The 24,412-nt window shown below is 35.8% G+C and overlaps 2 protein-coding genes across 4 annotated transcripts in view; one reads left to right on the top strand and one right to left on the bottom strand.

Annotated features, from left to right (window-relative positions):
• Positions 1 to 350: 350 nt before the first annotated feature.
• ASB14 (ankyrin repeat and SOCS box containing 14) lies at positions 351 to 12,619 on the top strand. The gene is made up of 7 exons (XM_070936958.1): positions 351 to 502; positions 575 to 733; positions 1,132 to 1,377; positions 1,547 to 1,718; positions 9,613 to 10,156; positions 10,482 to 10,635; positions 12,352 to 12,619. The coding sequence occupies exons 1-7, from the start codon at positions 397 to 399 to the stop codon at positions 12,528 to 12,530; spliced, it is 1,560 nt and encodes a 519-aa protein (XP_070793059.1). The 5' UTR covers positions 351 to 396; the 3' UTR covers positions 12,531 to 12,619.
• Positions 12,620 to 13,835: 1,216 nt separating this feature from the next.
• Positions 13,836 to 24,412, bottom strand: part of APPL1 (adaptor protein, phosphotyrosine interacting with PH domain and leucine zipper 1) — a 35,908-nt gene continuing 25,331 nt past the window's right edge. For 2 of the 3 annotated variants that reach the window (XM_070936959.1, XM_070936961.1), the window contains exons 16-22: positions 22,255 to 22,304; positions 20,779 to 20,953; positions 20,650 to 20,686; positions 20,049 to 20,195; positions 19,476 to 19,526; positions 17,686 to 17,775; positions 13,836 to 16,861 (exon numbers count right to left, since the gene is read on the bottom strand). In XM_070936959.1, coding sequence (XP_070793060.1) covers positions 16,712 to 16,861; positions 17,686 to 17,775; positions 19,476 to 19,526; positions 20,049 to 20,195; positions 20,650 to 20,686; positions 20,779 to 20,953; positions 22,255 to 22,304 — 700 coding nt within the window. In that variant the 3' untranslated portion in view covers positions 13,836 to 16,711. The remainder of the gene's footprint in view (positions 16,862 to 17,685; positions 17,776 to 19,475; positions 19,527 to 20,048; positions 20,196 to 20,649; positions 20,687 to 20,778; positions 20,954 to 22,254; positions 22,305 to 24,412) is intronic. The other variant, XM_070936960.1, reaches the window with a different exon arrangement.

The raw sequence follows: 24,412 nt of genomic DNA on the forward strand, positions 1-24,412 counted from the left end.
TTTTTCACCATTTTTTTGCAGTTTGAAATTCAGTGTGATATGATAATATTTCTGGCTTATTTGACTTTTTTTTAATGCTGTTGCATTCTGTTTTCAGCTTTTGTTTCACAACAAGTCCAGATTACAGAAAGATCATCACTGCCATTCGGACAGTTAAGTAATAGGTTCAATTTTCTTGGGAATTTATAAAAATACACAAATGAACTCAATTAGTTGATACCAAACCTCATGTGCGGAGGAATTAAAAATAGCACCTGCAGGTGTGAGGCAGCCTTTTATTACGTTAACAAGCGTTTGTTACTCATTACTAAAACAAAGTGGTCTTTGAGTTTAAAGAACATAAATTGTAGATCTTTCATACTCGTAACAGGTGAAGAAGAGTCTTTACTTAAGTTGATGAGGAATGGATCTGCTTTTCAGGAAGTAGACTCCCAAGGTTGGCTTCCTCTTCATGAAGCAGCAGTACAACCAAACAAGAATATTCTAGAAATTACTTTGAAAGGTAATGTCCCTTTGAGGACTATGTCAATTTCATATATGAATTTATCAATTCAAACAAAACTCTCTCTTTCAGCCTCACATCCTACTGTCTGGCAACAGACCAACCTAAAAGGAGAAACTCCTCTGTTTCTAGCGGTGGACAAATGTCTTGTGAAAAATGTCAATGTTCTGCTAATCAATGGGTTTGATCCTGATACTAAGAATGAAGAAGAAGATTCTGCTTTAATTATTGGTAAACCAAATTGTATTGTTTGTCTGACATTAAACATTCTCATAAAATAATGATAGCTTGCATTGGCTGAAAGTGGTTTTTCATGCCAAATTTAAGGATATAGTTGCCTATATGAGAAGGTACTTTCTGCCTAGTGATTCATAATCCAAAAAAGACAATTTTTCTAAATATGAATGAAGAACAGCACTGTAAAATTATTTTTTTAAAAAAAGTGAGGAACAGATTTATTTTAAAGTTTAGCACTTCATTTTGTGATTCTTTTAATCATATACAAGCGACATGTAAGACTGCTAAACAAAGGTTTAGTCTGATATTCTCAGTGGAGATTGAATAGTTTAATAGCTGAGAGTTAAATGAAATTTTCAAATGTTGCTCTTTCTTATTTTAATATTTTACAGCAATTAAACATGAATCATATGAAATTGCTTCCTTATTGATACAATTTGGTGCCAATACCAATCTACAGTGTATCAACAAAAGGACAGCTTTACATGAGGCAGCCAGATTAGGCTTGAAAGATATGGTGGAATTACTGCTTTGGTCCAAAGCAGATCCAGATCCACGAAGTTCATATGGGCTCACCCCTCTAGCGTTGGCTGCACAGAATGGGCATACAGAAATTCTGGAACTCCTACTGCGTAAAGGTGAGATGTTCTGTATAAAGCCTTCAGTGTTAAATGTACTAATCTACAGAACAATTCTATTTCCTTGATATCAACAATGTAGTAATTTTATGTTGATGTAAACTAAACACAATAAACACCATATTATTTTTGATTTATTATTAAAAGCTTATTGCTGTTTTCACAATAGGTGCCAACATCCTTTCTCAAGCATCAGATTCTGCATCTATATTATTTGAGGCTGCTGGAGGAGGAAACCCAGATTCCATCTCTCTCCTACTAGAATATGGAGCTGATGCCAATGTCCCAAAGCAATCTGGGCATCTTCCTATTCATAGAGCTGCTTATAGAGGTCATTTCTTGTGAGTTAGAATATACTGACTCCATTTATGGAACTGGGGTGGGGGGAGAGAGAGGGAGGGAAAGTAATCTATTCAACTTTGTGGTTTATCATATTTCTGATGAGAGAAACGTTTCTTTATTTTATTTTATTTTATTTTTTTTTAATTTGATTTATATGCCGCCCTTCTCCGAAGACTCAGGGCGGCTTACAATGTGCTCAGCAATAGCCTTCATCCTTTTGTATATTTATACAAAGTCAGCTTATTGCCCCCACAAACTGGGTCCTCATTTCACCTACCTTAGAAAGGATGGAAGGCTGAGTCAACCTTGAGCCTTGGCGAGATTCGAACCCTGCAGTAATTGCAGGCAGCTGGTCTTAATAACCAGCTTAATAACAGGGTGCCTTAAACCCCTGTACTACCAAGGCTCTTATTGTTTGTCAAATCCTGAGTTACTAGGTAGAAAAGTCTTTTTTATCTTCAAAAGCTGTGTAGAAAAAGCTTGTAGCTTTCTATGCACCATTCAACTGCTGACATTGTCCTTTCTACACATCTGTGAAAGGAAGTCCATTCTCTTCTGCATTTCACTGTCCTAGTCCTGTGACACAAAAACATTTGTAGAAGTTAGGCCAATTGATAGGGGGATTTTGTATTTGTTTGACATCATTATAAGTAACATACATTCTTTATGTTTTATGTAAATATGAATATTTTCATGCATCGTTGTGCCGACATTCCTCAGTTAAGGGAACCTTCACTCCTTTGATTTGTTTTACTGAGTGCTTGTCAAATATTTATCTCCCTCTGCAGTGTGGTTCCGCCCCTTCCTTCTGCACATGCTCAGTCTTTTTCACTCAGTTGACTCAATAGGTCTAGAGTGCTTTTTGTCCTACAGATAATCTGTCTAATTCATCATTATTATTATAACTTATTAGAGGGCTGCGTTAATGGCTTCTGTCTTGACAGCTTTACAATTGTTTAAAAAAAAAAAAAAACATTGCTATTTAAATTGCGGCGTTAAGGGGCTGCTAGCTGCCTTGCCGTTCAATCAACAACGACCTGCAGAGGTTTGGAAGCTGTCTGATTAATTGCTGTCTGTACTGAAGTAAATTTTTCTTGCTAAAAGTTACGGCGCTAAGGGGCTGCTAGCCGCCTTGCCGATTTAAATTGCGGCGCTAAGGGGCTGCTAGCCGCCTTGCCGATCTGTCAACAGCGATCCACTGTGGTTTGGACGCTGTTTCTTTAATTTAGCCGAGGTGTTTTTCAGCTGCTGAATAACGTTAACACTATTGCAGCCCTCTCTTGCTTATCAGCGGCTACAAAGTTTCTAAAGTAACTTTCAGTCTCATGTGGAAGTTTCTGTTTTAATTGAGCTACATTGTAACGCTTGAAAGCTGCTTTGTTTATTTAAGCCACGGTGTTTTCAGTATCCAATAACACCTTTGAAGTTTCGTTATTTATTAGTGGCAAAGGAGTTTCTGATGTTGGATTCAGACTCCTAATGAAAGAATCTATTTAAATATAAAGAAAATTGACAGACTATTTAAAGTTCCTGCCTGAGCCAGGCATACTTATTTTTGAAAGTTGTGATTTTTTTCTCAAGTTATACACTCGAGTGTTATACTATTAATATACCACAAGAGATCAATTCGGAAACGTTGGGCTCGAGGAATCTTCGTTAAACTGACAGTTGCTGAGGCAAGCAACTGACAGCGCAGCCATTTTTTAACTGTCAAAACTTCGTTTATCATTTGCTTACATCAACTGACAGAAGTTCATCTCAGGGAAGTTGTTCTAATTAATTGTTGTTTGATAAAAATATTATTATACCTTGAATTAATTAATTAATTAATTATATTTTAAAAAAAATTAAAAATTAATTATTATTATTATTATTATTATTATATTGATTGAATACAATCTTTAATTAAATATGGCAGACGATAATCTATCATCTGACCTGGAACAGGTCGCTTCTCCTCCTAAAGTACATTCTCCTCAGCAATTTAGAAAAAAACGAGCTAAAACAAAAAATGTGACACAGCCTCAACAGTCTGCCAATTCATTGTCTGATGACATTATTAAAACAATGAATAAGATGGAAACACGTAGACATAAAGCTTTAGAGCATCAATTTGCCAAAGCCAAGTGTGCTGCACAATTGGCTTCTAACACATATCATTCTGAAATGTCTGATAATCAACAACTTATTGATGACAATAATCAGATTAATGAGGAAACTGAAGAAATTCAGTCACAAGATTCTATGTTTAGGGAACAACAAGGTCACTTTATGATAAATATTCCCAGAGGTTTGGCTCCTCAAGGGCCTAATTTTTCAGGTGTTAATTCTCTAAATCAAGGTCCTCCTGAAGCCACTTTCACCCCAACCGCTGCTGGGCTTAGGGGGAAAGATTTTCAAAACAGTGGTCAGGAAGTGGATTTTCAAACAATGGTTACACATGCCATTTCTAAAATATTCCAAGCAGGTTTGCAACAAACCAGCTATCCTTGTCATTCTGGTACAGTTACCAGTAATCAATATCATTCTCAATCAATTCCTAAACAGCAATATTTTAGCTGTGGGGATGACACAGAGTTAGAGGAATTTGAATTATCAGAGGATGAAGAAGACATGACACCAGAAAAACCAGCATTTCAAGGTCTTTTCAAACCATCTTTATTTAAGTTACTGCTACATAAAGCAAAAGTAGCTACTAATATGGGACTAAATTTAGATAAGTCATCTGATCCTAATACTCAAATGAACCCCAGTGAGAATTTGTTTAAAGTACACAAGTCTGATTTGGACTTTGTTTCCGTGCCCAGATCTATTTTCACAAGTTATTAAAAAATCTTGGGATCATCCCAGTTCAATTTCTGGACCTAATAGCTTTGATAAAAAATTATATTGCTCTCCACCAGACTTGGATGAATTGTTGCAATTGCCATTAGTAGATGAACCGGTGGCAACACTTACGTCATCTTCTGTGTTAGTCAGTGAAGTTGGAGAAGGTCTTAAAGTTGAAGACAAAAGAGCTGAAATGACATGTCGCAAAACTCATCAAGCCGCGGCATGGGCAATTAGAGCTGCAGTTTCAGCATCATTTTTTAACCGGGCCTCCCTTATTTGGCTAAGACAATTAAGAGATAGATTACCACCTGAACAATCTAGGATACAACAAGATGTATCAAAAATTATTGCAGCTGCAGAATACTCTGCAGATGCTTCATTAGATGCTGCCAAATTTGCTTCCAGGGCATTAGCATCTTCTGTAACATCAAGAAGAATTCTTTGGCTACGTCACTGGAAAGCTGACTCACGGTCAAAATGGAGGCTCACATCAGCCCCTTATAAAGGCCAGTCTCTATTCGGAGAGTCCTTGCAACAGGTTCTGGTAGAAGGCAGGGATAAAAAGAAAATTTTACCCTCCTTGTATAGAAGACCGGAACGCAGATATTCTCCCTTTCAACGACAGTTTTTTCGATATGATCAAGGGAATTCAAATACCTACACACAACGTGGTAATTTTCAACCGTACTATTCCTCATACTCGAGTAATAGAAATTCCTTTCGAGGAAGAGGCAGCCGCCAATCATCGTTCAGAAGACCTTTTCGAGGAGCGATGTCACGTCAATCTCGTAGAGGCAAATGACTCGAATTCTTCCCTTCCCATTGGGGGCAAACTTCAACTATTCTATCACCAATGGGAGGAATCAACAACGGATGCATGGATCTTACGTACTGTAACCAGTGGCCTCACTTTGGAATTCACCTCAAACCCGCCTACCAGATTCATCCAATGTCCTTGGTCAACTCAACCATTGCAACAAAATCTGATGAATCTCGAGATCAAGCACCTGAAACAAATCAAGGCGATCGAGGAAGTTCCAAAAGACCAAATTCAAACCGGTTTTTATTCGATCTTTTTTCTGGTGCCAAAAAACTCAGGGGGTTGGAGGGGAATTCTGAATTTGAGGCAGCTGAATGTGAATGTTCTATACAGAAGATTCAAGATGCATTCACTAAAGTCAATTCTACAATGTGTAAGACAACGAGATCTCATGCAATCCATAGACCTCAAAGAAGCATATTTACATGTGCCCATCCACCCAAGGTACAGACAATACCTCAGGTTTGCATATGCGGACAAACACTTTCAGTACAGGGCAATGCCCTTTGGCCTTTCTTCTGCACCAAGAACATTTACGAAATTGTTAGCGGCAGTAGCGGCCAATCTCAGGTCTATCCCAATACGTCTAGTATGTTATCTGGACGACATTTTAATTTTGTCAACATCAAAGGATCAGGCATGTCGGGACAGAGAATTAGTCATCCAATCTCTACAAAACCACGGGTTTACAATCAATGTGGACAAAAGTCACTTATCACCGACAACTCGACTATTGCACCTAGGTGCAATCATAGATTCAGAACTGGGATTAGTTTACCTGTCTCCAGACAGACAAAACAGCATCAAGAGTTTAGTTCTGCAAGTAATATCTCAGAAGAAAACTGCACTATTAACACTGTCTCAACTTCTAGGCAAGTTAATATCTGCAATTACAATAGTGCCATGGGCTCGTTACCACACGCGCCATCTTCAGTGGTTTCTGTTACCCTTTCAAAGGCAAAGACGAGCGAATTCTCTTCACAAAGTGGTGGTACCAACACGAGTAAAAATATCCCTACGTTGGTGGATAACAGAGGCAATTCAGAAGGGTTCTCTGTTTCTACAGTCAGAACAAGTAACGTTAACAACGGATGCAAGCCTTTATGGATGGGGTGCACATCTCAATTCATTGATAGCGCAAGGGATTTGGTCTACGTGGGAAAAAAACCAACCAATCAACTGGTTGGAATTACGAGCAGTGTGCCTGGCGTTAATTCAATTTCAACATCAAGTGACCAACAAACATGTCCTGATTTTAACGGACAATATGACAACAAAGGCACATTTGAATCGTCAGGGAGGCACAAAATCAAAAATTCTAATGGAAGAAACAGATCGCCTCATGTCTTGGGCGGAGAAACATGTCTTATCGATAAAAGCAGAACATATATTAGGAGAAATAAATGTACAAGCAGACTGGTTAAGCAGAGGCAAAATAGACCAATCAGAGTGGATGTTAGATCCCAAGCTGTTCAAACAGATATCTCTCAGATTCGGTCAACCAATAGTGGACCTATTTGCTACAAATCAAAACGCCCAGTTAGCAAGATTTTTTTTCTCGTTTCCCAACTCAAGGAGCAGAAGGCCAAGATGCTCTAAGGTCTCCTTGGCCGCAAGGACTTCTGTATGCATTTCCTCCAGTCCCAATAATTCAGAGTGTAATTCACAAATTGAGGGAGGAAAGAGCAGACATGATATTGATAGCACCTTATTGGCCTCGCAGACCATGGTTTGCAGACCTCTTAGACCTTTCAATAGAAAACCCTTGGAGAATTCCTCCAAATCAGATAGTTCTACTTCAAGGAGAAATAAGACATCCAAAGCCAGACTGGTTACAATTGACCGTCTGGCGCTTGAAAGGTCCAGATTAACAAAAGATCATATTCCTTCAGAAGTAATCGCAACTATGCAAGCAGCCAGAAGACCATCTACTACGCGTATTTACAATGCGACTTGGAAGGCATTTGTAGAATGGTGTAGTACAAATCACGTAGATCCTACATCAGCAACAGTACTTGAGGTACTATTATTTCTTCAATCTGGTTTAGACAAAGGTCTGGCTCCTTCAACATTGAAGAGACAAGTAGCAGCATTGGCTACAGTCATAGATGGACCAAGTAAGAAGTCTCTTTCACAAGATATGAGAATTAAATCCTTCCTAAGGGGAGCTATGAATTTAAGACCTCCTATTGTTCACAGATATCCTTCATGGGATATGAATTTAGTATTACAAGCATTAACAAAAAAACCATTTGAACCACTGGCATCTATAAGTATGAGATATCTAACTTTAAAATTAGCCTTTTTAATAGCAGTAACATCTGCACGCAGAATATCAGAAATAGCTGCTCTTTCAATTAGGAAAGATTTATGTAATTTTTACTCAGACAGAGTTGTACTTAGATTAGATCCATCATTTATACCAAAAATTAACTCATATTTCCATAGAGCTCAAGAAGTAATTTTACCAAACTTTTGTCCAGATCCTAAACATCCTAGGGAAAAAATGTGGCACACACTAGATGTACGTAGATCATTAAGGCGTTATATAAAAAGAACTGAATCATTTAGACAAACTGAAGCACTATTTGTATCATACTTACCTTCTACAATGGGTAAGAAAGTGTCTTCTAATACAGTGGGGCGCTGGATTAAAGCATGTATATCAGTGGCATATAGTTCACAAGGGGAAAGTTTACCTGGAAGAGTGTTACCACATTCAACACGCAGTGCTGCAACTTCTGTTGCATGGGCTACACAGGCATCTGTAGACGAAATATGTAAGGCAGCTACATGGTCATCTATTTCATCATTTGTTAAACATTACAGGTTAGATTCTTTTGCATCAGCTGATGCAGCGTTCGGGAGAAGAGTTTTACAATCAATAATCTCCCCACGAAGCCAGGACAATGACAAGGAGTAATTCCCACCCTAAATTATTAAGCTTGGGTATATCCCATAACTGAGGAATGTCGGCACAACGATGCATGAAAATGGAACATTGGATTACCTGAATGTCCATTTTATGATCGTTGTGACGACATTCCGTCCCTCCCTTGGCGTATTGCCTGGTGGTCGTGGGGGGTGTTTTTTTCTTTTTTCACCTCTGCAGTTAAAGTTCCGTTGAGTATATTCTTCAGATCTGATGGAGTTAGACTTCGTGAAAAGACTGAGCATGTGCAGAAGGAAGGGGCGGAACCACACTGCAGAGGGAGATAAATATTTGACAAGCACTCAGTAAAACAAATCAAAGGAGTGAAGGTTCCCTTAACTGAGGAATGTCGTCACAACGATCATAAAATGGACATTCAGGTAATCCAATGTTCCATTCTGTTGGTACTAGAACAGTCTTCCACAGCTAAATTTATGAATATACCGTGTTCCCTTGGCTCCACACACACCCTTCTCTACCCGGCGGCTGCTGCTTGAGAAAAGGACAGGCAATTGTGGAAGATTGTGGGAAGTGCATGCTTACAATAGAAGCAAAGCCCAGCCTGTCCCTTTCAAGTGATCAAATGTGTGTGATAGAGAATAAAAGAAAGAGAAATGACGGAAGGGAGTAACAAAAATTGCAGGCAATGCTATTTGAAAGGGTTTCCTCAGTGCAGTTTCTCTTCTCCACTCCACTCCACCTGCCTACCTGCCCACCACACCTGGGCCTGCCGGGCACCATCTGTCCCAAACCAAGTGATGGAGAGGCTTCAGGACAGCGACCTTAACCGTGGGCTGTGGTTAAGGGGCCCAGCAGCCATGAGGTGACCATGCTGTCTGCCTCCTGCACCTTAAAAAAAAAATAAGACTTCCTCAAAAATAAGCCCAAATGCTTATTTTTAAGCCTAAAAGAAAATAAATCTTATTTTTGGGTAGAAGAATATAGACCTGAATAGGCTGGATCAACACCATTTTGTTTCTTTTGGACTGTCCTTACTGTAGCTTCTTAAGGAATTTATTCTTTATAAAATTACTTGAAATAATCAGCTTGCATTTGTCTTTCTCCCTCTCTTCTCCCATTTTATTATTTGCTGATGTTTTTTAAGAATTTTTCCCCACTGAAATCCTTGTCTTTTTATATGCATTTTACTAAATGGCTAAAAAGTTGATAGTTGATAGAAACTCTTCTCTTACAGAAGCTTACAGCTCTTGCCTCTTTATGGTGATCTCAATGCCTTTTCTGGTAGGAAGCATTGAGGTATGTTTGAAGGGTTTGTTTGAAAGAATATTTATCTTTATTTTATTGCTAGGGCTTTACAGATTTTGATTCCAGTCACAGATTTCAGTGTCATAAAGGAGAGTGGAATCAGCCCAGTTCACTCGGCGGCAGCAGGAGGACATTCTCAGTGTCTTGAATTTCTACTCAAATCTGGGTTTGATGCTAATTTTATGTTGCATCGAAGAATTCAGAAAAACTATGATGATGAGAGAAAGTCAGCACTGTATTTTGCTGTCTCTAATGGGGATATTGAGTCCGCTCATTTGCTCCTAGATGCCGGAGCCCTACCAAATCAAGACCCTGTTAATTGCCTCCAAGTGGCCTTGAGAATGGGTAACTATGAACTCATCAGTCTCCTGCTTCGCCATGGAGCCAACGTGAATTACTTTTGTAGAGTCAATACAACCCATTTTCCATCGGCTCTACAGTACACTCTGAAAGATGAAGTCCTGTTAAGAATGTTGCTGAATTATGGATACAATGTTTCCCGTTGTTTTGATTGTCCTCATGGAGATAGCAAGCATTCCAAGTACTTATTTGAAGGGTGGACCTCAACTGTTATCAAAGACACAATGGTAAGTACTTCCTGGGGGAGATTAATCCTTCCTTTATAAGCTGATTGATACTTATGAATTGCTCAGTGTTTAAGGGATGGTAGGATTTGTTTGGTCTTCAAAACTGAAAAGGATCATACTCTTTAAACATGCATTGAGCAGAGACATTCTATAGAATAAATGGCAAGTGTTTAGTTATTTCAAAAGTGTCTGCTTGGTATTTTTGTGAAATTATATTAGATGTATGGTTATTTTGCTTCGTTTTGCTGTTGATTTAGTCTGGGATGCATCGGGCACTTTATAATATAAGGCATTAAATGCTGTGTTCTCATGTTTTTTTTCTTAGTTCTGTGAAGTGATTACACTGTCATGGTTAAGGCACCTGTCTGGGAAGGTAGTGCGAGTGATGCTAGATTATGTAGATCATCTTAGAATATGCACTAAACTTCAAGATACTCTTCGAGAACAAAAACTGTGGCCAGAAATCAATGCAATTTTGTGTAAGTGTCAAATAAAGTTATCAGTAGACATTATAGAATGTAAGGATACTTGACACAATGCACTCTAATTTTCAAATTGATGGAGCCATTTTTTATGTGCCATCAAGTCAATTACATATATACCGTATTTTTCAAAGTATAAAACGTACCTTTTCCCCCCAAAAAAGAGGGTGAAAATCTGGGTGCATCTTATACTCCAAATGTAGTCCTGCCCAGCTTCTCAAATGGAGGTTTCAGAGTCTGAAAAAAGCATCAGAAACGAAGCTTCAGAAAAGAAGCCCCCAAACAGAACTTCAGAGGCTTTTTTTCTGAAGCTGTTTTGGAAGCTTTGAGGAAGAAAACAAAGTTTTTTTTGAAACAGAGTTTCAGAAGTTTCAGAGGCAGAAAAAAAAGCAAAGCAGAGCTCACAACCAAGGAACCTGTTGCTAAAATTCACCTTTGGGAACAGCTGATTGGGGGTATTCCAGGAGGCTGATCCACCTGTCAATCAGCTTTTTTCTTATTTTCCTCCCCAAAAACTAAGGTGCGCAATATACTCTGGTGAGTCTTATACTCTGAAAAATATGGTATATATTTTCCATGACAATATGTTCCTGACATGATCTTTCAGGACTTCCAGCATTGCACTCCCTGCCAGTATAACAGAGTGTATCTACCTTGCATAATTTTCAAATTAGTAGCTGTATTATTTTGAAAACTATTTTTACTACTATATATGATTAGAATAAACCAAAAGGTTTCATTTTGGTAAATATCATTTAAAACAATTTGAATTATTTAAGAAATACTTTCAACATTGTATTTTGACAGTATCTCCCCATTACTAAATATGACTGGATTATTTTTTTTTACTTCATTGAAGGAGAGATCACAATAACCTACTGATACACAGCATAAAAAAATCTTTACACAAAGAAATCTCTTTAGTTACTACTTATTAGTGATTAGTAAGTAGTACTTTCTTCTTTGCCTCCTCAGCATTGAAAGTGCTAAGGCATAGAAGAAAGTAGTATCTTCTAAAATATCTTCTAGATCTAATTTCCTCATATAGTTTTATCATTGCAATTACCAGTTAAAAAATTTAAAACTTGCCACATTGAATAAAGAACACATTGAGCACAAATACCATCCCATGATGGATGAAGATCCCATATTAAATGTATTATAACATACCAATCAGACCTGTAGTCAATTTCTGGATGTAACTACTTGTGGCAGGTGTTAACTCATGCTTTATTCCAAGGGCCTCCCTTAAATGTTCAACACTGTACCAGTGTCAAAACTCAACTCCTTTGGGCTCACAACAATCAATCAAAGAAATTATAATAAAATCAATAAAAGATAAACATCAAAGATTAGAAGTGCAATGAATAAGGAGTCTCATTCTTCCTTGCCAAAAGTCTACGTGAAGACCAGACCTTTAAGTCTCTTCTGAACAGTAGAGTTTGGGGTGGTGGTGGTGGTGGTGTCAGAGTCCAGGTCAGCGCAAATCTGACCAACTTTATCCATCCAATTGTCTCAATAATCCTCACAGTGAACCAACAGATATTCTGAGGGACTCTCCCTACCCAATAGGAACCAGGTTAATAATCTGAACAGGAAAATGTTGTGATCAATTCCTTTCCCATCACTTTTATCTCTTCATCCAGCTCTTTCTTATGGGTTAGGAACAGATGTAGGAATGGATAATTCATATTACATGAATTTTATTTTCAGCAAACACACGTCCTTTGCAACATCTTTGCCGTTTGAGAATCAGAAAATGCTTAGGACGTTTACGTCTGCGCTGTCCTGTCTTCCTGACATTTCTGCCATTACCAAACCGTTTGAAAGAATATATCCTCTATAAGGAGTATGACCTCTATGGACAAGGACATCTAAAAGGATTCTACTAAGTCAAATGCATAAAAGTGCAGTTGAAAGATATTCTATATATAAATGAACAAAGATATTAAAGCATGTTTAAAATAGAATTCCAGTTGGTACTAACATGTCTGCTTGCTTTATACTTCAGTACAAAAAAGTACTCAAACCTCAATGCAGTTTTGCAGATCTGATTTATGGCATTTTTATTTGCAAAGATATATGAACTAACCATGTTAATTTGAAATATCTAACACCACAGATGTAATTTATGTAACAACACTCAAAATGATATACTCTGGGAGCTGATGTCCCCAAACCTTGTGATACCCTATCTTCTGATTTCAATGGACACCTCAATTGGTCCAGGAAAAAGGGGTTCCCTATAATATAGATTCTATCTGTGGAGGGGGGTCTCCCTGCAACCCTTCATATGCTCACCAAATCCACTGCAATTATTTTACCACCTTAGCTGTAAATATTGAAAGCAGTTTCTTAAAAATTAGCCTAGAGTTAAATAAAAGTGTGTGCCTTTTGCTCATAGGTGCCCACATTGGAATGAAATAATTGCATGCTTTTATGTTTTAACACATAACATTTTCAAGAAGTACAAGCAGGGCATAACTATACTGCCTAATCTTGACTTTTTATTTACAAATACTGTTGAATATTCCCTCTAGAAGGAAAACAATTTGCATGTGTAAGGGGTGTTAATTGGCACCAAAAAAAGTAGGTCATGTATACACTGATGCAAAGTGTTTTGGTTTGGTACTTGTATTTTTAAGCAAGACTTCTTGTGTTTCTTTTAAAACTTATATTTAACTTTTAAAATTTGGCTTTCCAAGTGAAGTTTAGTCTTAGATTTTGTATGTGTGCTATTCAGAGATCCCTTAATAGCCTAGGTTTCTATTGCCCACATCCTTAAGATACAACTTAAAATCCTATAATGTGCCTTTTTTATTGCAAGTATATTTATTGCAACTTCAAAAACATTTCTTTTACAACCCCAAAAGGTTTTCTTTGAAAAGCAGCGTTGTAAATGAAGTATGTATTTCCAAAATAACTGAGGTCTTGTCATGTACCTTTACATTACAGATGTAATGAAAATTGTATATCCTTGTCTTGTGTATTGCCTACTTATTGTATATATTTTTAGAGTTATTTGACATAGAAAACACAAAATATTTGAAATATTTATCAAATCGTATGTCACAAGTATAGCTTCATCTTGCCTAAGAGACTGCAACCACTAGTTAAACAAACAATATTTACAGATCTAATTTTCAGACCATAAAATTCTTCTTCTATATTCTAATCAAATAAAAATAGGACACCAGTTGTTAGTTTTGTTTTATTAAGTACAATAAATGAATCTCTATTATATGGATATTCTTCCATTACTGACAGATTTAAAATGCATTTCACAAAGGTATTTTGAAATATATGTTTTCAATATATGATGTGCTTTGAGGAACAAATGCTAAATATTTACATAAATATTGTAGAAAAGCATCCTCTAAAATTGACTGGATTTTGCTGAAATCTTTCCCAAATTGTTTTATTAGTATCAAGATTTTACTTTGCAACTGACAATATCGAGCACACAATCACTAAATATTAATACAAATATTAAGAGAAATTAAGAGTTTTAATTAACTTTCAATTTAAAAATCACAGTCACTGAAACAAGACTAAAATCTTTACTTTCTGATTAATTCACTGTATTATAAAAGACACCCCAAATTATTTGTACAAACCTCTTGGCTCATTTATAGATTTTATTATGGAACATTATTTTCTCAGTTACATGATGGATGATTAGTCTTACACCATGTCATGTCACAATCTCTGATTGCCTAACAATGCATGAATTAGAAAAACATGTTCCTGTGTGCAATTCAATTTCCTTAGGAGTGTGAAGGACATTATGCTACAGGGGAGGCAAAAGTTTTGTTCAAGCAGAAATGTGCTTAGTTAGCCCATGTATTTGTAGAAAGAATGTGATTTCAGTTACAGATGAAAACAAAAGAAAAATAAACAGGATAATAATTTCGTTGAGCTATCACAAATAGCAATCCTGATTTTTTTTTAATCAATCCTATAAAATTAGTTGAATGCCTCTGGCTTACAATACATGCAAAATATGTTTCTATAGTTCATTAGAGATGAATATCTTATTCAAAGAAATATTTTAACTTGAATGTTGTCCTTAGAAATATGATTCAGTACAGAAGGCAACTTAGAAACTACACTTGTCTAGCAACAGAACACAACTGCCAAGTTCATTTGTGCCTTGACTGCATAACAGTATATTTGTGTATGCAAAAGCAAATCTCACTCAGTTCAGTGGAGTTTACCTTCAGAAAAACGAGAAAAGACTCCAAGGTCTATCTGCTGGCTCCAAGCAATAAACCAATCAGATAGCCAAATCATACTTTTTTTTTTCTACTCAGAGAACATTCCTGCTAGAAAATATAATATGGGAATTAGAGCTACTGAATACAATCCATACAAGTTGGATTTTGTAAGTAACTGCAAATAGGTACATTCGAATTCCAGAGCAGTAGCCTGTGAACTGTTTTATAATAAAGATCATTTGGTATTATTCACATTATAATACATCTTTACAGAGAATATACACACTATTGGTTTAAAATGAACTGGTGATTTACTTTAAATGTATGATTTCATAGTATTATGTGGTTTAACAGCTGTAAACTGTAGATAAACAATTGCAACAGATATTGCCAAATTTCAGTGAGATGGCCTAAAATAGAACTGAAGATATGATTTCCATATCTGCAATTTTATACTCAAGTTGAAATATAAGGAAAGCTTTCAAAAACTGGCAAGAGACTTCTCAATGAGCAATCACAGCTCCTCTTTTATTTCTTGGGTCTCCAAATATCTTCTACTCCTTTGCAATTAGAAACAAAGAACGAACATACCTTACTGGATCTCAAAAGATTTTCCAGCCAAGGTTAATTGGCCGTCAACAGTTTTTTCTCCAAAGTCTGTGATCTGCCTCCAATTTCCATACAATTTCTGCTTTCAGATTTCAATATAAAAGAGGACAAACTTACAGTATCTCTGGTATACTAGAACTGGAATGAAAAATCACTGCATGCTTTGTAATACTACATTTCTCACTAATTAATAAGCTGATATAGAATTAGAAGTACCTGCCTGATTTTTCTCAGATTTAGAAACTATGTGCAATTTGTATGTATTTCTATCACATGTGGATTTAGGTAAATATCACAACAGGTGTTAGAAAAATTATCTGACAGTTTTTCCATGCAAATGATTCTATCACCAACATAATCTCAAACTTTTGCTAATGAGAAGATACTTACAAAACTTGATTCCAATAATCATGGCAATTCTGTTAGAAGTGTATGCACTTTATTCTCATCTAGACATTTAAAAATCAATTTGTATAATGTTACAAATATACACAGTGCATTGACACTCCAAAGAACTTTCCAGTGTTTGGTTGAATGTCTTTGCCACCCTGGACAAAAGTGCTCTATGGATACAGAGGAGAAGCCAAGATCACTACCAGCCAGTACAATTTCAAGTAAAAATGATATTCTCATATTTCATCTTAAAACAATATTGGAGTGACACTAATTTCCTTGAACTCATACACTCTAGACACAGCACATGCTTATCAAAAGCATTACTTAAAAGTTATCAGGCTGCTTCCATTATTGACTTGACCATTTTTAGGAATCAAAATTGGCTGTTTGCTCAGAGGCTTAGGACACTTTGAAGACTAATATGACTTAATTGTTATGAGATCAAATGTTAGTATTTAAAAATAGAACAAGGCTCTTTATTTTACTGCAGGAGACTAAAACAATTAACCACTCTGAAAACAAAGAAAAGAAAGTGAAGATAAAGATTTTCTACTTCTTAAATTGCACAAATTACTTTCTAAGTCACCAGAACAGCTAGGTAATTGAAACAGAGTAAGTTCTGTAATATCCAAATCTGCTACAGCCATGAACATTTCACTACATTTCTTTATGGTATGAGAACAAAAATCCATATTTACACTGAGCCATTTAAGAAAGATCAACCTTAATGAGTGAGAATACAGAGTTGGATCATGTAAAACAAATTTACATGATTTGTTTTGTAAATCGTAAATTTACATTTCAATTTATCATTTCAGACAAGAGGTTCAAAGGCTTGCACTGAAGGTGCTTCATGCATCAGATTCTTGCTTCTTCTTTCCATCTTCACCCAAATCACTGTCTTCTGATGGGCTATTGCTAAGAACTACAAACTGTCCTTCACCAACACTCTGGTTGGATCGACTAGAAGCAGCAATTAATCGACTTTGCTCTTCTAAATCCTGGAAAAAAATACATTTATTGATTTATGCATAAGCTATGTGAATATTACTTTAAATAGTAAATAATAAAGATATTATTATTGGCAACTATTTACTGTGGTCAGTAAGTCACACACTACAAGTAGTCCTTGTTTGATGACCACAATTGGCTAGGAAAGGATTACAAGAGAATAAATAGACACAAATTGGAAATACACATTGAAAGCGATGTGCTTGTGCTGCCAGCTAGGAGAGTATTATGCAAACAGCCCAATGTATTCCCCATTGTAATCCTGCTTATTCTCTTGTAATCCTTTCTTCTCCAACCTGTCCACTTTGCTAGCAGAGGAAAAAAAGAAAAACAACATGTTAGGCTCACGACAATGTATACTGATTGTAATGGTGATCATTTGACTGAGGGACCTCACTGACATTAATTTTGAATGGTAAGCAATGACTACCTGCATTAAAAATGAATTACCAAGATTCACCTACCTGAACATAAAGCTTATATAGGGCTATACAGAACTTCAATCATTCAGCAACTTTCAAGGATAAAATCCTGTGAAGAATATGATTCATGCTAAGTAATACTTCTGGTGCAGTATTCTGTTTCCAAGTTGTGAGTCACAAGTCTCCTGGCCACTCAAAGTAGGCCATTGCTTGTCAGGTTCTAGCAACTAGTAATTTTGTACTACCTCCAATGTTATCCATATAAAAATGTCTATTTTAATCTAAAACCAATCAATATCAGCATTGTGAGGAAAAGTAATTTCCCACGTTTATTAAATAAAATGCTATTTTGAAAGTTCAAAAATCCAGTTAAACCTTGATCAAATGCATACCTTTTCAATTTGTTTCTGTTTATTGAGCTCTTTTTGCTGTTTTTCCTTTTCTCTTTCTATTTCTTTCTGCTTTTCTGATGATTTTCGATCCTGAAATTTTTTTAAAAGAACATGCCAAATACCAAAATGTAACATTATTTTCACAGAATGGATTACTACTTTGTTTTGCCTGAAAAATTGCCTGAATTTAGGTTTTAACCAAATACTCTTTCTGCTTTTCAAAGGAAAGTGTTAAAAATCTTGGCTTTCACATCTTATCAGTATATCACATCAGTAATACAATAGAAAAATGAACTACACGGTAATTTAATTAAAGATTAAAAGACCAAGATGCTTACATAATTGTTTCTCCAAATAGTAATTTGTGTAGTCATAAAACACTCGGTCACTGTATGAGTCTGCTTCTCAATTATATCTGATTAGAACTCACCTGTATCTGCTCAAGAAATGAAGAAATGCAGAGGCACCTTCTTAAAAAATATACTAGGATAGGAAAAAAGACCCTTCTTCTCCTCAAATCCAGCTAAAGAATGTAGAAGAGTAGTTCATATGGGCCCAGACCTCCCTCACAGTAATGCACGATGATCACTTCAAGAATCAGAATTACAGCTACCTATCCTTCTGTTTTAACATTGCACTTTATTGCACTTTATTTATTTATATTTTGCAAGTTTTGCAAAAAAAAGTCAACAAACATCCACAAGAAACTGGAAAACAAAACAAAAAAAACCCCATATTTGGCACATAAAGACTTGTCGAGCCACATACCAAAAAAAAGCAATATTTCCAAGAGATTTTACTTCCTGATTTGGACAATAAAGCAACATTCTTTTAAGGATTAAGAAGAATGTAAGTTGTATGTATAATACGGATAGTCCTCGACTTACACAATTGAGCCCAAAATTTCTATTGCTGAGCGAGACAGTTGTGAAATGAGTTTTGCCTCCTTTTAAGTTGTCAAGTGAATCACTGCAGCTTTTAAGCTAGTAACAAGATTGTTAAGTGAATCTGGCTTTCCCATTGATTTTGCTTGTCAGAAGGTTATCAATGGTGATCACATGACCCTAACACTGTGACTGTCATAAATACGAACCAGTTGCCAAGCATCTGAATTTTGATCATGTGACCATGGGGATGCTGCAACAGTTATGCGAAAAATGGTCGTAAGTCACTTTTTTCAGTGCGATTGTGACTTCGAACAGTCACTAAATGAACTGTTTTAAGTTAAGGACTGCCTGTATATTCTTAAGGTCAAGACAGATAAATATTTAAAAAGACCTTTTCTTTTTATCTTGTTTTAAGAATTAAGGGAGATTTGCCTACTCTCTGTTTTTGCCTTCGTTTGCAGAAAGCTTAGCCAAATTATTTGCTTGTCAAATATCTATTTGGCACCCCTGGATTAGAACTGCTTGTGACTTGCAAGGCACTGGTTGATAAGTTTATTTGTGAGAATAGTTATTGGGTGAGAGAGTTATGCAGTAGAGTGTTTAGGTTTTTTTTTTTTTTTTCATTTCACTGATTGTCAACAGAGAGATTAGAAACATATTCAAGTACTTAACAGCATCACACCTTTTTTTTTTAAGAGATGGTGATGCATCAACAATAATTATTACTCTAAAAACCAAACTTTTTTTTTGTTGTTATTTCAAAGTTGAACAGGATTTGAGGTTGGACGCTGAAATTTCACCAATTTGGGCAGATGTCAGTAGATATTGCAAGTGATACTGAACTATATCCTCATTTGATATATATAAACTACCTCTACATTTTATTCCAAGTTAAAGTCTTACCAATTCAGCATGCAATGCAATCTGTTTTGCAAGTCCCACGGAATCACAAATCTAAATGAAGAAACAAATAGCTACTATTATAATCACTAAAAATGTGTTCATCTTCAAGGACAGTAAATCCTCAATTTAACAGACTACTTGGGGGAGGCTTCTCTGTTAAAACCAAAGATCCGTGACAAATTAAAATCTCCAAACACTGAGAGACTGAGTTCTTCAATCTGAACAGATGAGTGAAACCCATGCCTGGCTGCTGTATCCACCCACAATGGAGAATGGGGAATTCTTGGTGCTCCCTGGTTGTGAGAAGACATTTTATTACCAACTAGGTAACTGACACTGATGATGTTATCTAGTTGGGTAATGAAATATCTGCAACCAAATAAGTAGAGAGCACCAAAAACTCCAGAGGTTCTTTGCAAGCTGCTTCCTGCTGACTCCACCTGCATGTTTATACAAAACTATCTGCTGGGTAGGGTGGAGGGTGATCTCTTCAAAGGATTTTCATATCCCTGTTTTTTCAGCTTTGGAATAGTTTAATATACAAGAACATTAACTGAAGCATGATGCATGTACCTTTTCCCCTTCATTATTTGATTCAAATATGTAGCAGACTGAAGTTGGTCTACCATCTGCTCTTCCTGCTGAGGTATGAAGCACAAATCCAAAAAGACGCTTGTTCTCCTGGTGTGTGGCATACAGAACTATATTTGGCAAAGGAAACTGTCCAGAGAGGAAAAGAATTGTCACTGAATAACAGCAGTAAATGAAATTACAGAAAGATGCTTTTGGATTATTAAAGTAAAAGCCAAAATAATTCATATTTATATTTCAGAAGGTCGTTTTGACTTGCCCTACTGACTTCTAGCAAAGACTTTCTATTCACTATGCACCATCAGCTCTTATGCTAGTGCATTCTCAAAAGCTTTCAAATTAAGTTAGGCTTTTACAATTATTAGCAAGAATTCCTTACATATTTTTCTAATTTACAAGTACAAGCTTAGGGCTAGACCACCCACTTTTATAATGTGTAAGGTTCAGGATAACTGAAATACTGTTTGGGGAACTCGATAATCTATAATTTTCTGTCAAGAACAATAAATAGAAAATAAACTTGGATGAAACTGAACAGTAACTGGGTTTCTAATGGTTATGTACTTTTATTTTAACAACTTACCCTGAGTCTTGTAACTTGTGTTTGTGGATCAATTAACCTAGAAAGGATAATTTCAGAAATGTATTGATATTTTAAAAAGACCAAAATGTATTGTTTGACAACATTGCTTTAGAAAAAGAATATACTTACTTTAAACAATCGCATGTAACTAACAAATGTGATTCTGTCATTCTGAAAATGTTATGTATAGCTCGAGCTGCTAGTATTTGACGCATTGTTTCATAAACAACATCAGGACTTTCATCCGACTTCACTTCCATAGATCCAAGGAATCTTATAATAAATAGCTGATGAAGGATAGAATCTAGAGCAAGAGCATAATAAATATATAGTTTGAATAACTTTTGACATAAAGCTTTAGCTTTGGCTTTACAAAGTATTAGCTATGTATATATCTTGTATATCAATATCCAGTAAAATAAGTTATTCATTTAATTTATTATAGCTATCTGCTCTAGCTTACTCTGGGCAGCTTTCAAAATATAATACTAATTTAAAACAATTAAAACCTAGAAAAAAGAAAACAAGGCAGAATGGACTAATAACAACCATTAAAATAGAACAACTCAGTCACAACCCCCCAAACACATTAATCTCTGGCCTGGGACTGAAGCCAGGTTTTAAGGACTTTATGAACTGCAGAAAAGAGGGCAACATCCATATCTCTGGAACAATGCTGTTCCAGAGAGTGGGGGCCACGACAGAGAAGGCCTGCTTCCTAAAGTCTTTCATAATTTATTTCTTTAAAAATGCAATGTATATAAGCACTGATAAATGTCTATGGAGATTCTCAGTCATCCAGGTCATGGTTGTCCCAAAGGTGCTCTTTGAAAAAAGACATGATCTGCTAGCTTTGTCACATTTAGTTACCCTCAGTTTTGACTGAGAAGAATTATTTTGTTCAATCAACATTAAAGTTAACTAAACTGGAAGCAGTTTTGTGAGATGGTGGCTTGATAAAAGTAGTCAAGCAAGGATAATGCATGATTTTTCAGTATAATTTAGAGATTTTTACGTTAAACAAGCATAACAACTAAGACTTGAAACCTCTTCTTTCATTTCTTCTTAAGCTTACTCTATAATGTAAGTTACGTTTTGACCATATCTTTATTTTCCTAGATTACTGCAAAGTTCTTTCACTGAAGTATTTTCTTGCACTTTTAGTGTTATTTCAAATACAGCTCTGACTCCGGAGAAAATGGGACTCAAACAGATATCTATTTAATACTATAAAATCTATCCAATGCAATATTTAAAACTGAATGAATTTTCTAAAGATAGACCAACAATTCATTAATGCAAATCAATATAGAAAGAAATTTGTGAACTATCATTAGAGGTAATTTAAATAGAATACAGAGAAGAATATTTCCTCTTAATCTGAAGTAAGCAACCTAAGATAAGGTTTATTATATATATTCCATATGACAAGTGTGCTTGTTTTATTATAAAGAAACATTTTCCTGTGTATCTTCTTTAATCATTTCATTCTGCTCAGTCTCCCAGCCAAATTATCAAAATATTATTTTAAATTATCAATATGTTCTCAACAATATGCAATACTATTCAATATATTTTACATTTCTTTAAAGCTTTGCTCTCTACCTTCTGTTTCTGATTTGATTCCACCAGACTCTCCAAAAGGATTTGTACGTCTGTCAAAAAAAAAAAAAAAGTATCAAATCAATGTCTAACAGAATTGCATGCTACATTAAAAGCAGCAATAAGACTGAATGGTTGCCCAGGAAGTTCACATACACCAGTGAATTTTCATAAGTTCAGAATAATTTGAGATATCTAATATAAAGAACTATATTTTAACAGGAAACAACAGAAAAAACTGTAAAAACCGCCCATTACAAAATAACATGTACTGTAATATTGTTTGGAAAGTTATTTAATTTTATCTGCTTTTGAAAATATAATCAGATACTACAAACTTAATGAAACCCATTAAAACCAAATCGCTTTAAGAGAAACTGCATGCTCCCCTGATGTTAATATGTTATAATTATTTACGTATGAAAAGTTACTGTTTCAAATACAGTTTTCTGAAAGCACTGATGGGATATTAATCATAATCAAGAGAAATATGGCTATGCTTAGCTCTCAGCAGAGCCATTATTGCTCTTTACCTTATACTTGTGAAAATTTTCTAGGCTTCCAATATGTTGGCAAAGAAAAACTTTATCAAAACATTTTTCAAATGAAAACTTAAGATGATCCTTAAAAAACAAAAGGTCGCAACAGTATTTTTAAAAAATATTTTTTCAATTTGATATTTTCACAATATAAATCTAAATGTAAATCTTTCGCAAAATCATGGTATTGCACTAGAAGCTCTCTAAGGGACTTTACAATTGCCTAAGCTATAATGCAGGATAGAACAATACCCTTGCAATGTGCCATCTAATCTTACATGTCTCCAGCAAAAAACATTCACTTCTCTCACAAGGCAGCCTGTCCTATTTGCAAATACTCTTTGGGATCCATGTGATCAGAATTATTACAGCTGGCAGATCCCTTGACTGCAGCCTGGCATACTTGCTATTTAGTTCAGCTCATGAGAAATCTGGTGAATACAGCAAGACTTAAAACTGTTATAGATTACAAACTGAAGCAATTTGCATCTTTTTCAGAGTGGCATTCAGTAGATCTCCTCACAAGTCTTTATTATGCACCTTTATACTAGTGTTCACAGAAGATCCTGAAAACTCTGTATTAGTTTTCTTCAGGCTTTTTACATGCATACAGTATCTACATGAGTAAGGCAATCTCATGCCCTCACTTAATCATTCTGGTTGTCCTTGACACATAGAGGATGATTGTGCAGAACAATCCTTACTAGCCACAGATGTTCTCCATGTATTTTAGAAATTGACTTTGCAGGGAGTAAGATTAGGTTACTCACTCTAATAATCTGCATTCACGTATTGATAAAGTATAGCAGTCTGGTATTTGGAGAGAACATTAACTGGGATACAGAGGAAGAGAATAGGACATATGGACTTAATGGCAGAAAGAGAGGTGAACGCTGGTTGGCAAGAGAGTATGGATACAACCCAAGAAAAAAGTAAAGATGGAGAGAAGCATGGCTGGGGAAGTGAAGTTCAAGGAATGCAGAAGAAGAATATGATACCCGAGATGAAAAAGATAGATAATAAAAATGGAATAGAAGACTGGGAAGAGAGTTTCAAACAACTGACCACTTTGTAAATGGCTGGGCTTTGGAGGACAAGGAGACATGGGAGCTTAATGTTTGGATAGCTTTGGTTTAATAGACTGAATGACTGGCAACAGGGTGTAGTATTGCCAGGAGCAGAAGACACATATTGCCTATTATAGTATAAAGCCCTTTCTGACTTGGGTTTTCATGACCATAAGATCCAAGTGGATTTTTGCCTGCCCAGAAGTAGTTAAAAAGACTTGGAAACAAGCCTTCTGGATAGGCAGCTCCTAATTCTGGAATAGTTTGCCCTCCAAGGTTAAAATGGCCCCTTCCCTGTTGACGTTCCAGAAGGCAGTGCAAACTGTACTTTTCCAGCAAGCCTTCAGGACAGAAGGAATTATGTGAAAGGAATTAATCTTACTGACCGCATCACACTTTGCACTTTTGTGCTTTGATTTATTCTTAATGTAATCCTCCTGACATCTTTGGAACAGCCAGCATAGATATTCACGTGTGAATAAATGAGTACACTTAAAATGCCTGAAGATGACTTTTGTCATGCACATTTCTCCTCAAACATCAATTTCAATTTGA

This window comes from Pituophis catenifer, unplaced genomic scaffold (genome assembly GCF_029215685.1).
Source record: "Pituophis catenifer annectens isolate HBS135680 unplaced genomic scaffold, rPitCat1.0.hap2 SCAF_2, whole genome shotgun sequence".
Taxonomy (NCBI): Eukaryota; Metazoa; Chordata; class Lepidosauria; order Squamata; family Colubridae; genus Pituophis; species Pituophis catenifer.